This window comes from Piliocolobus tephrosceles, chromosome 6, assembly GCF_002776525.5.
Source record: "Piliocolobus tephrosceles isolate RC106 chromosome 6, ASM277652v3, whole genome shotgun sequence".
NCBI lineage: Eukaryota > Metazoa > Chordata > Mammalia > Primates > Cercopithecidae > Piliocolobus > Piliocolobus tephrosceles.
In genome coordinates this window covers 138,537,183-138,549,339 of record NC_045439.1, presented here as the reverse complement: position 1 = coordinate 138,549,339, position 12,157 = coordinate 138,537,183, and the positions used below count along the sequence as shown (strand labels likewise).

The following is a 12,157-nucleotide window of genomic DNA, read 5'->3' as shown; positions in this document are numbered from 1 at the left end:
AGGAGGCTGAGGCAGGAGAATCACTTGAACTAGGGAGTCAGAGGTTGCAGTGAGCCGAGATAGTGCCACTACACTCCAGCCTGGTGACAGAGTGAGACTCCATCAAAAAGTATATATTTTGGATGGGTGTATTGGTTAATTGCTAAATTTTAAAATTGTTTATTCTTGATTATATATCCTACACTGAGCCTTGGAAGAAATTAAAATATAATTACAGTGTTTTCATAATACAATCCTTAGACTCAGTAATACCCTTTATAATTAATAATTATACCCAGTTATTTAGTATCTGGAAATGTATCTACATACCAAATTGTATGAGGTACCTATAATAGGCAAATTCATAGGGATAGAAAGTAGAATAGAAGTTGTCAGGGACTAGACGGAAGGAGGATGGGGAGTGTTTGAGTGTTTTGTTTCTTTGTTTGTTTGTTTTTGAGACAGAGTCTCACTCCGTCTTCCAGAGGCAGCATCTCAGCTCACTGCCTCATCCACCTCCTGGGTTCAAGCAATTCTCCTTCCTCAGCCTCCCTAATAACTGGGATTACAGGCATGCACCACCATGCCCTGCTAATTTTTTGTATTTTTAGTAGAGACGGGGTTTCACCATGTTAGCCAGGCTGGTCTCAAACTCCTGACCTCAGATGATCAACCCACCTCAGCCTCCCAGAGTGCTAGGATTACAGGTGTAAACCACCGTGCCTGGCCAGGAGTTATTAATGGGTACAGAATTTCTGTTTGGGTGATGAAAAAGTTCTGGAAATGGATAATGGTGATGGTTACACAACAGCGTGACTGTATTTAATGTCATTGAATTGTATGCTTAAAATGGTTGAAATGGTAAATTTTATATATATTTTACCATAATTTAAAAAAGGTTAGCCAATTCAATTAAAACAACTTTTTTTTTTTTTTGAGACGGAGTCTCGCTCTGTTGCCTAGGCTAGAGTGCAGTGTCGCGATTTCGGCTCACTGCAACCTCCACCTCCCAGGTTCAAGCAATTCTTTTGCTTCAGCCTCCTGAGAGCTGGGACTATAGGTGCACAGCACCACACCTGGCTAATTTTTATATTTTTAGTAGAGGCAGGGTTTCACCATGTTAGCCAGGATGGCCTTGAACTCCTGACCTCAGGTGATCCACCCACCTCAGCCTCCCAAAGTGCTGGGATTACAGGTGTGTGAGCCCCTGCACCCAGCCAAAACAAAATTAATTGTTTAGAATACTTTATGCAGTACAGCTGTGCTTTTTTGCACTTACCGAACAGTCATATTTGAAAGACTATGAGTGAATTTCACCATGTGGTTTTTGAAAAGCTATAGGTGACTTAGGATGATTTATTGATTTCTTTCTCAAAATGTTCTTGGGAAAAATTCAAATTTGATGAGGCCAGAGAAGAATCTGGGCTGGGTGCGGTGGCTCATGACTGTAATCCTAGCACTTCAGGAGGCTTAAACAGGAGGATCACTTTAGCCCAGGAGTTCGAGACCAGCATGGCAAGATACGGAGACCCCCATCTCTACAAAAAGTAAAAAAATTAGTTGGGCATGGTGGCAAACACCTGTGGTCTCAGCTACTTGGGAGGCTGAGATAGGAGGATTGCTTGAGCCAGGAAGTTTGAAGCTGCAGTGAGCTGTAATCATGTGATTGCACTCCAGCCTAGACAAGAGAGTGAGACCATGTGTCAAAAGAGAAGAAACAGAAGAATCTGGCCGGGTGTGGTGGCTCACACTTGTAATCTCAGCACTTTGGGAGGCTGAGGTGGGAGGATTACTTGAGCCCAGGAGTTTAAACCAGCCTGGGCAAGACCCCCATCTTAAAAAAAAAAAAAAGAATCTGGTGTTCAGTTTGCAGGGAGATTTTCCCATGAGATTTCACATGATATAGTGCCCCTGTCCCTTCAACCTCTTGGAAGATCATTCATCTTGTTTGATGACTTTATTTGGGTTAATTATGAAGAGACTCCCTAATATAGGACTAGATCTTTTTAATAGCACACAATAACATTGTAAAATTTGTTTAAATCTTTTAAGAGTATGATGTTCATGTGGTCAAAACTGTTCTTTGGTGTGTATTCACGTCTAAGTGGAAATCTGTTGAAACAGCAACAGTGTCACAATTCATAACGTGAAGTGAATTACTTTGTCACCAAAGGCAGCAATTTCTATAGGTCAGAAAAGAGTGAAATACAAGAAAAACAACAGATATTTCCCACTAAAGTTATCAAGGATCAGTTCCTTAAACTCTCCATTATTAACAGCTGTGTTTCTAAGCATTTATTTGACAAGGCTGGGTGAGGTGGCTCATGCCTGTAACTCCAGCACTTTGGGAGGCTGAGGTGGACGGATCACTTGAGGTCAGGAGTTTGAGACCAGCCTGGTTAACATGGTGAAACCCCAACCCTACTAAAATTACAAAAATTAGCCGGGCATTGTGGTGCACACCTGTAATCCCAGCTACTCGGGAACTGAGGCATGAGAATCGCTTGAACCTGGGAGGCTGAAGTTGCAGTGGGCTGAGATCATGCCATTGCACTCCAGCCTGGGTGACAGAGCAAGACTACATATCAAAAAACAAAAGTTTGTGTAACAAATACTTACAGTATTTCCCAGAATGTTCCAGACACTGTTCTGCAAATAAAAATGCAAAGAGATCAGGCTAGATGATAACAGGACACAGGTTTTGAAGAACTGATACTGAAGGAGACTTTTGGATTGCCAGTGCCGAAAGGCAGTATATTTAAGTGTTCATATCAAGCAATTGAGACCATCTTCTATATGTGGTAGCAGACAAAGAAGTGAGGTGGTTTTCTTTAAATGTTCATATTTGTGTTCTTCTCTGCCTAGTATTTCTTCTTTCAGCACTCTGACTTTAAAGACAAATCTTTAGCCAGGTGCTGTGGCACACATATTAATCCCAGCTATTCAGAGGCTGAGGTGGAAGGATTGCTTTAGCCCAGGAGTTCGAGGTGAACTATGTAGTGAACTATGATTGCACCACCACACTCCAGCCTGGGGTACAGAGTGAGACACCATCTCTTAAGTAAATAAATAAATACAAGTACCTTTACCCACCAAACACCCTCTTCCCAAGGTAGAAATGGAAAAAAAAAAAACATTCTCCTATTTCTCTTTTTCATTCATTCATTTAGCAAACAGGTATTAAGTTCCTGTGATGTACTAGGTACTGTTCTAGGCAGTGAGGATACCCAGTGAACATGTCAGACTAATGTTCCACTTCATGGACCATAAAGGGAAAATAATAAGCAAACATAAAAAGATATGATGGTGAGACCCCACCTCCACAAAAAAATTTAAAAATTAACCAGGCATAGTGGTGCACACCTGTAGTCCCAGCTACTTGAAGACCGAGGCAGGAAGATTACTTGAGCCCAGGAATTTGAGGCAGCACTGAGCTATGATTGTGCCACTACACTCCAGCCTGGAGACCCCATCTCTTCAAAAAAAAAAAAAAAGGTATGATTTTTGTTTGTTTGTTTGTTTTTTGAGACAGAGTCTCTCTCTGCTGCCCAGGCTGCAGTGCAGTGGTATGATCTTGGCTCACTGCAACCTCTCTGCCTTCTGGGTTCAAGCAATTCTTATGCCTCTGCCTCCTGAGTAACTGGGACCACAGGCACTCCCCACCATGCCCAGCTAATTTTTTGTTTTTAGTAGAGACAGGGTTTTGCCGTGTTGGCCAGGCTGGTCTCGAACTCCTGACCTCAGGTGATCCACGCACCTCAGCCTCCCAAAGTGCTGGGATTACAGGTGTGAGCCACCACACCTGGCCTAAAAGTATGACTTTTTATAATGGAAGTTCTGTGAAGATTTGCTGGGACAGGGGATGGCAAGACCTCTCCTGAGGTTACAAACATTGACAAGGAATGAGCCATGCAAAAGATATGAAAGAAAAGCATTCCAGACACAGAAAACGGTAAATGTCAAGTTCCTGGGACTAGAACCAACTTGATAGTGTTGACAATAAGGTTAGAGTACAGTGCACGTGGAGGGAAATGGTATGAGATGAGGTCAGAGGTAGCCAAAGATCTCAAGGACCATGTAGACTTATTCTGAAGGGTAATGGTAGCCAGTGGAGGAAGCCAAGCAGCAGTCATGTCTGATGTCTGATGGGGAGGAAAGTTTTTCTTATTTGTCATTGTAACTGTCATTCGAATAACACAGTTCTTCAGGGTAGAAATAATCAGTTTAGTAACTTTTTACATGGGGTGGATTGATTCACTTGTTATGTAATTAATATCTAAGTTAGAATTTTAAAGCCTACGGTTGTTCAGTAATTGCCCTGAACTTGAGTGTGAAGTTTAGCAGGAAGCAACATAAACATGAAAAGACTTAAGTTAATTTAAAAATAAATGACTTAAAAAATTGCATTTTAAAGGTAAAATAATAGTGAACTTAAGCCTTCTATTTCTTGCAATGCCCTGCCACTCTTGGGTTTTTATATGCTTCCATATGATAAACTGAAGTTGTGTTTCTTCCTCAGGTGCAGTTGGTGAATAATCGATTTAAAGGAGTCAAGTATTTCCGCTTGAATACCCTAGCCTCTCTAGGTTATGTGGTTGTAGTAATAGACAACAGGGGATCCTGTCACCGAGGGCTTAAATTTGAAGGCGCCTTTAAATACAAAATGGTGTGTGAGCATAAAAACACTTTTCTTTTACAGACATTTACATTTTTCTGGTGCATTGTTTGGTGTGAAACTCTTGAAAGAGAGTTGGGGGAAGGGGCTATGAATGAGTGAATGAGAGTGTATCTGTGTTAGAGTTTGGGGGTGGGAGAGAAGATGTAACTTGATGTACACTAGGCTAGCTCATGTGTACCTATATGTAACTTTGGAGAACTGAGATAGAGCCACTTGTACATAGAAATACCCTCTCTATTTTGTATGTCCACTTGGGTAGAATTTAGCACCATTTAGCTTTCAGCATCCTGGACACTGTTGAGGAATAATTGAGATTTGTTCTGTCCTCTGTGAAGAGGGAATCCAACTGGTTAGTGCCTTCCTTGTGACAAGCCTCTTTCTCTCTACAGGAAGCTTTAAATGCTACCTTTTAGAGATGCCCCATGTCCTTTCTGCTGCTTTGGGAAATGATGAGAATCCGATGTTCCTTTTGCACAGTAAGGCAGTTACTGTGTTTGCCAGTGTTATTGGACATGCTGAGTAAGACATGGGGATTTTCTCCCACAGCCAGTTCTTTGACCTTATGTTGTATTCTCATGTAAGTTTTTTTGTTTTTATTTTTGTTTTTGGCTCAGTGAAGTGAGATTGCGTGCACTGGCAGGCCTAGTAATATAGACAAGGTGGTGGTGGTAGGAATTAGGACCTTAAAGAAGTAGTATGTTCAGTTCCTAGAGATAATATAATAGGGAAATAAGAAGATAGGGCCTCAAGAGCAATTCCTTCTGCTTTACTGCACTAAAAATTAAAAAGGAGAAGTAGGTCAGGTGCAGTGGCTCACGCCTGTAATCCCAACACTTTGGGAGGCCAAGGCAGGAGGATCACTTGAGCCCAGGAATTCAAGACCAACCTGGGCAACATAATGAGACCCCCACCTCTACAAATAAGTTAAAAAATTAGCTGGGCATGGTGGCGCATGCCTGGGGTCCCAGCTGCTTGGGAGGCTGAGGTGGGAGGATCACTTGAGCCTGGGAGGTTGAGCTACAGTGATCCATGGTCACACTACTGCACTCCAGCCTGGACAGCAGAGTGAGACCATGTCTCCAAAAAAATAAATAAATAAAAAGGAGAAGTAAAATGAGTTACTTAAGGGGCTAATTTTTTGTCTTGGGGTATAGGAAGGCTTGTTACAAGGAAGATGCCGACCTCTTAGCAGACAACAGAACAAATGGAAATGGGAAATACCCAAATAGCAAGGGACAGTTTGAATAGCAATAGGAAGGAGCTTTATGACTAAGTGGTAACTAAACTCTAGGACAGGCTAGCAACAGAAGCTATAGGCCCCTATCTCCAAATAGATTTTTTAAAAATTTGAGGGAGAGGGGGCAACAGAATCTCAGTTGGTAGTAAATTCTAATCTAAAAACCTACAGGGCCGGGTGTGGTGGCTCACACCTGTAATCCCAGCAATTTGGGAGGCCGAGGCGGGCGAATCACTTGAGAGGTCAGGAGTTTGAGACCAACCTGGCCATAGTGAAACTCCGTCTCTACTAAAAAATACAAAATCAGCTGGGCATGGTGGTGCATGCCTGTAATTCCAGCTACTTGGGAGGCTGAGGCAGGAGAATCGCTTGAGTCCAGGATTCAGAGGTTGCAGTGAGCCAAGATTGTGCCATTGCACTCCAGCCTGGGTAACAGAGTGAGACTCCATCTCAAAAAATAAATAAAATAAAAATTAAAAGACCTACAGGTATTTTTAGTAAAAACATTTATCATCTTTAAAAGCACTCTTATGAGACTTTTATTAATCAGAATCAGTGAAATGTTCTCCCTTTTTTGACAGGGTCAAATAGAAATTGATGATCAGGTGGAAGGACTCCAATATCTAGCTTCTCGATATGATTTCATTGACTTAGATCGTGTGGGCATCCACGGCTGGTCCTATGGAGGATACCTCTCCCTGATGGCATTAATGCAGAGGTCAGATATCTTCAGGGTATGTGACTTCCTATTATACTCATTTTTGTAATAAGGGTAGATTTTTCTGTAAATAGAGGATATATAAAAATGTCTATTTCCTGAAGGTTTATAGAGTTGGCAATATTTTTTTGGGTTTTTGTTTTTGTTTTTGTTTTTTTTGAGACAAAGTCTTGCTCTGTCACCCAGGCTGGAGTGCAGTGGCACAATCTTGGTTCACTGCAACCTCTGCCCCCTGGGTTTCAGGCGATTATCATGTCTCAACCTCCTGAATAGCTGGGATTACAAGTGCCCGCCACCACACCTGGCTAATTTTTTTTTTTTTTTTTTTCAAGTAGAGATGGGATTTCACCATATTGGCTAGGCTGGTCTCAAACTCCTGACCTCAAGAGATCCATCCATGTTGGCCTCCCAAAGTGCTAGGATTACAGGCATGAGCCACTGCACCTGGCCCAGAGTTGGCAATATTGTAGAATGTTAGGGTTTGTATGTTTAAGAGCCATGTGAAATGTATATATATCTCGTTTGTTTGTTTGTTTGTTTGTTTTGTTTTGTTTTGTTCTGAGACAGAGTCTCGCTCTTCACCCAGACTGGAACACAGTGACATGATCTTGGCTCACTGCAGCCTCCACCTCCCGGATTCAAACAATTTCCAACTAATTTTTGTACTTTTAGTAGAGATGGAGTTTCACCATGTTTGCTAGGCTGGTCTTGAACTCCTGACCTCAAGTGATCCATCTGCCTTGGCCTCCCAAAGTGCTGGGATTACAGACGTGAACCACTGCACCCAGCCTTCAAGTTTTATATGTATATATGTGTGTGTGTCTGTGTGTGTGTGTATTTTTCTTTTAAACATATATAATGTTTAAACATCTGTCAACTGGATAACTAGTTACTGACTGTTTATAGATACGTGCCAAAGAGTATAGGAGATGGTTACGATTAGTAAAGCACATACAGCATACCTATTGGATTGTAATTACTTAATTGTTGGACTGCAAGCTGTGAGGGCAGGGACCTGTTTGCTCTGTACACCACTATATCCTCAGCAGTCAAGCCTAATGCTTGGCACATAGTAGGCCCTCAATAAGTGCGTTGAATGAGTGAATTATTAAATGTATAAATGCTTACAATTCTGTAAAACTCTTGGAAAAATATACTAGAAGAAAACACATAAGGATGATAATTGTTGAGAATAGGAATTATGAGTAGTGTTTCTTTTTTTAATATTTCAATAACATGATGTTACTTTACAGTGAAAAGTAATTTTTAAAATTTTTATTTTTTATTTTATTTTTGAGACAGAGTCTTGCTGTCACCCAGGCTGGAATGCAGTGGTGCAATCTCGGCTCACTGCAACCTCCGCCTCTCAGGTTCAAGCAATTCTCATGCTTCAGTCTGGGATTAAAGGCGCCCACCACGATTCCCAGCTAATTTTTGTATTTTTAGTAGAGATAGGATTTCACCGTGTTTGCCAGGCTGGTCTCGGACTCCTGACCTTGGGTGATCCACTTGCCTCGGCCTCCCAAAGTGCTGGGATTACAGGCGTGAGCCATTGCACCTGACCCTTAATTTTTATTTTTAAGAACAAAATAAGGGTTTTATTCTTGCACGTATGTCTAGATGATCTTCATAATAACCATAAATAAATTCTGACTACTCCCATAATTTTCCCAGGCTTGTAGCTATCAAGAAAATAATTAGAGTATTTAAATATAAAACTATGTATAAGAGCCTTAAAATGAGGCAAAGTTTTAGTATATTTCATTTATTGTTTTAAATTCTGTACTGCCAACAGAGGCTTAAAAAAAAAAGGTGGCTCCTTTTTTACATAAAACTGACAGTTCTCGCACATTTTTTCCTCAGTAGCAGGATGTAGTTCAGTTGTCTTTTAACAACGGGCCTGGCTTTTGTATTTCAGCTAGCCCAGGTTAAAGGTTTGGTATGTAGAATGCCCATGGAACATGAAACTGACTCACAAGAGTATCAAATTCTTGACCTTGGCACTTCACTTCAGTATTCTGAGTTGCCTAAGACATGTATGGCCCAGTCATAAGGCTAAAGCTTAAGGATAATTTTACAGTGTAATTTTGCAGTTGTAAGATCTCACTGCTAGCAACTCTCTTTTTCCAGACCACACTTGACTGTCAATGTCATCTTATGCAGGTTGCTATTGCTGGGGCCCCAGTCACTCTGTGGATCTTCTATGATACAGGATACACGGAACGTTATATGGGTCACCCTGACCAGAATGAACAGGGCTATTACTTAGGATCTGTGGCCATGCAAGCAGAAAAGTTCCCCTCTGAGTAAGTGCGAGCTTTTTTTTTTTTTTTAAATTGAGACAGGGTCTCACTCTGTCACTTAGGCTGGAGTGCGGTGGCATGATCAGGGCTCCCTGCATCGTCAAGCTCCTGGGCTCAGAGGATCCTCCCACCTCAGCCCCCGAGTAACTGAGTCTACAGGCACGTGCCACCATGCCCACCTAATTTTTTGTATTTTTAGTAGAGTCAGGCAGAGTTTTACCATGTTGCCTAAGGTGGTCTCAAACTCCTGGACTCAAGTTATCTGCCCATCTCAGACTCCCAAAGTGCTGGGATTACAGGCATGAGCCACCGGGCACAGCCTAATTCAGGCTTTAAAATGAAGATTATAAATTTTCAATTGTATTTTAAAAAATTGTCTTTAATCCTAATGGAAAATTAAAATACTGAAAAACCAAGATGAATATGTTATACTAGAATATCATGGCTGTTTCTTAAAACTGAATTACAGGCCAGTTCATATAATGTTTTTTTACAAGTTATATTTGAAGCAGTTGTTTTTGCTGAAAAAAGTTAAGTTCATGACTTTCAAGGTGGAAAAAATTTTATGTCTGCCTGAATATATTTTACACATAGTTTTTCTGGGGACATGCTGTAATTATAGATGTGTTTTAATATTTTTTTTTAATATTTTAATTATAAAAAATTGAACACAAGATCTTTTTTTAATCTTTCATTACATGTGGTATCTCGTTAATATGTTACAAATTTAATATTGAAAATACTGAATTCTTATTCTAACATTACAGTATCAGGAAGTTAATATGGTTAAGTATGATTAAATAAGTGAAATTGTTTTTCCAAATACTGTACTATTTTGCCTAATCCTGTAATACTTCCATTTCTCCAGACCAAATCGTTTACTGCTCTTACATGGGTTCCTGGATGAGAATGTCCATTTTGCACATACCAGTATATTACTGAGTTTTTTAGTGAGGGCTGGAAAGCCATATGATTTACAGGTGAGTTATTCTACATTTTCTGGTTAAATGCAGTCATGATTAGTGATTGATTACTTTGAAATCTATTAACTGTAGGGTAAGTCCAGATTTTTAGAGTGTCTACCCTCTGCTTAAGAGAACTAAAGTAAGAGGCATATTTAGTAGTGCCTGTAGTTGGATAAAAATTAAGATTCTATTGCAGTCAGGCTGACATATCTGCCTATCAGATTACATGACTGTGTGTCTGGATCTGCTTTCAGTTTGGAAGCATGGAAAATATGACAGGAAGTCCATTCACTGTTCTCCTTTGCTTTTCTTTTTTCCGCTTTGAAGGGTGAGGATATGCTATTTTGATTTCATGGTTGTAAAAGGATTCTTAGGGCCTGATTATATGGTCTTTTAATTTTCTTTTATTTTACATTGACATTGGAGCAGAAACCAGCAAGTTACCCTCCTCCATTGCTCCATTTATAGATCATTATTCCAGTTTTTCTTAAAACTGTGTTTTACTCCTTAAATAGATTATGTGCACACAAAAATTGAAAAAATCACTTTTTCCTTTTTAACATTTCAGTTGATATTTATGTTTAAACTATGAGATATTTATAGCAGTAATTTTTAAGCTTTTTGGTTTCAGCACACCTTTACTTACCAAAGAACTTTGTTTATGTCAATTATATCAATGAATATTTCTCATATAAGATATTAAAACTGAGAAAATTGTTAAATATTTTAAAATAAGAAACTATCAGCCAGGCGCAGTGGCTCACGCCTGTAATCCCAGCACTTTGGGAGGCCAAGGTGGGCACGGATCACTTGAGGTCAGGAGTTCAAGACCAGCCTGACCAAAATAGAGAAACCCTGTCTCTACTAAAAATACAAAAACTAGTCAGGCATGGTGGCGCACGCCTGTAATCCCAGATACTTGGGAGGCTGAGGCAGGAGAATTGCTTGAACTGGGGAGGCGGAGGTTGCGATCAGCCGAGATTGCGCCATTGCACTGCAGCCTGGGCAACAAGAGTGACACTCCGTCTCAAAAATGGTAATAATAAACTATTACATGTTAACACAAATCACATTTTTCATAGAGAAAAATTATATTCCAAAACAAAAAAATAATTTACTGAGAAAAACAGCAATATTTTACATTTTTCTAAGTTCCTTTAATGTCTGACATAATAATAAAGAAGACACTTACATTCTTATGTCTCTTTCTGTACTCAGTCTGTTGTGATATGTTGTTTTGGCTAAAGTATGTGAAGAAAAATTTGGCCTCACAGAGTATGTAGTTATGAAATGTGGCCAGGCGCAGTGGCTCACGCCTGTAATCCCAACACTTTGGGAGGCTGAGGCAGGCAGATCACGAGGTCAGGAGATCGGGACCATCCTGGCTAACACGGTGAAACCCCGTCTCTACTAAAAATACAAAAAATTAGCCGGGTGTGGTGGTGGGCACCTGTAGTCCCAGCTACTCGGGAGGCTGAGGCAGGAGAATGGCGGGAACCCAGGAGGCAGAGCTTGCAGTGAGCCGAGATTGCACCACTGCACTCCAGCCTGGGCGACAGAGTGAGACTCCATCTCCAAAAAAAAATAAAAATAAAAATACAAAAATTAGCCGTGTGTGGTGGTGCATGCCTGTAATCCCAACTACTCAGGAGACTGAGGCACGAGAACTGCATGAACCCGGGAGGCAGAGGTTGCAGTGAGCCGAGATCGTGCCACTGTACTCCAGCTTGGGTGACAGAGTGGACTCCATCTTAAAAAAAAAAAAATGGGAGGAGTATTTTAGCTTTTTCAGTTAATTGTAGATACCATTCTTTGATACTGTACCAAAACTGGACAAGTGTAGTTTCTTAAAGGTTGTGGGATTTTGTTTGTTTTTGTTGTTTTAAATATATATATCATATATACTTTTTATTATATTTTTTTAATTATATATATATATATATATTTTTTTTTTTTTTTTTGAGATGGAGACTTGCTCTGTCACCCAGGCTGGAATGCAGTAATGTGATCTTGGCTAACTGCAACCTCTGCTTCCCAGGTTCAAGCAGTTCTCGTGCCTCACCCTCCTGAGTACCTGGGACTACAGGCTTGTACCACTATGCCCAGCTAATTTTTTTGTACTTTTAGTAGAGTTGGGGTTTCACCCTGTTGGCTAGGCTGGTCTTGAACTGCTGACCTCAGGTGATTTGAGGCCTTGGCCTCCAAAAGTGTTGGGATTACAGGTGTGAGCCACTACACCCAGGTTTTATATATATATATATATATATATATATATAT

The 12,157-nt window shown here is 40.4% G+C and overlaps 1 protein-coding gene across 6 annotated transcripts in view; it reads left to right on the top strand.

The window, feature by feature from the left end:
• DPP8 (dipeptidyl peptidase 8) overlaps positions 1-12,157 on the top strand; it is a 75,331-nt gene that overhangs the window by 57,014 nt on the left and 6,160 nt on the right. For 3 of the 6 annotated variants that reach the window (XM_023220822.2, XM_023220823.2, XM_023220821.2), the window contains 4 exons: positions 4,499-4,645; positions 6,476-6,628; positions 8,776-8,918; positions 9,784-9,895. In XM_023220822.2, the coding sequence (XP_023076590.1) occupies positions 4,499-4,645; positions 6,476-6,628; positions 8,776-8,918; positions 9,784-9,895 (555 nt within the window). Of the gene's footprint in view, positions 1-4,498; positions 4,646-5,046; positions 5,235-6,475; positions 6,629-8,775; positions 8,919-9,783; positions 9,896-12,157 lie in introns of those variants that run through there. The other 3 variants (XR_002733383.2, XR_002733382.2, XM_023220824.1) reach the window with 3 other exon arrangements.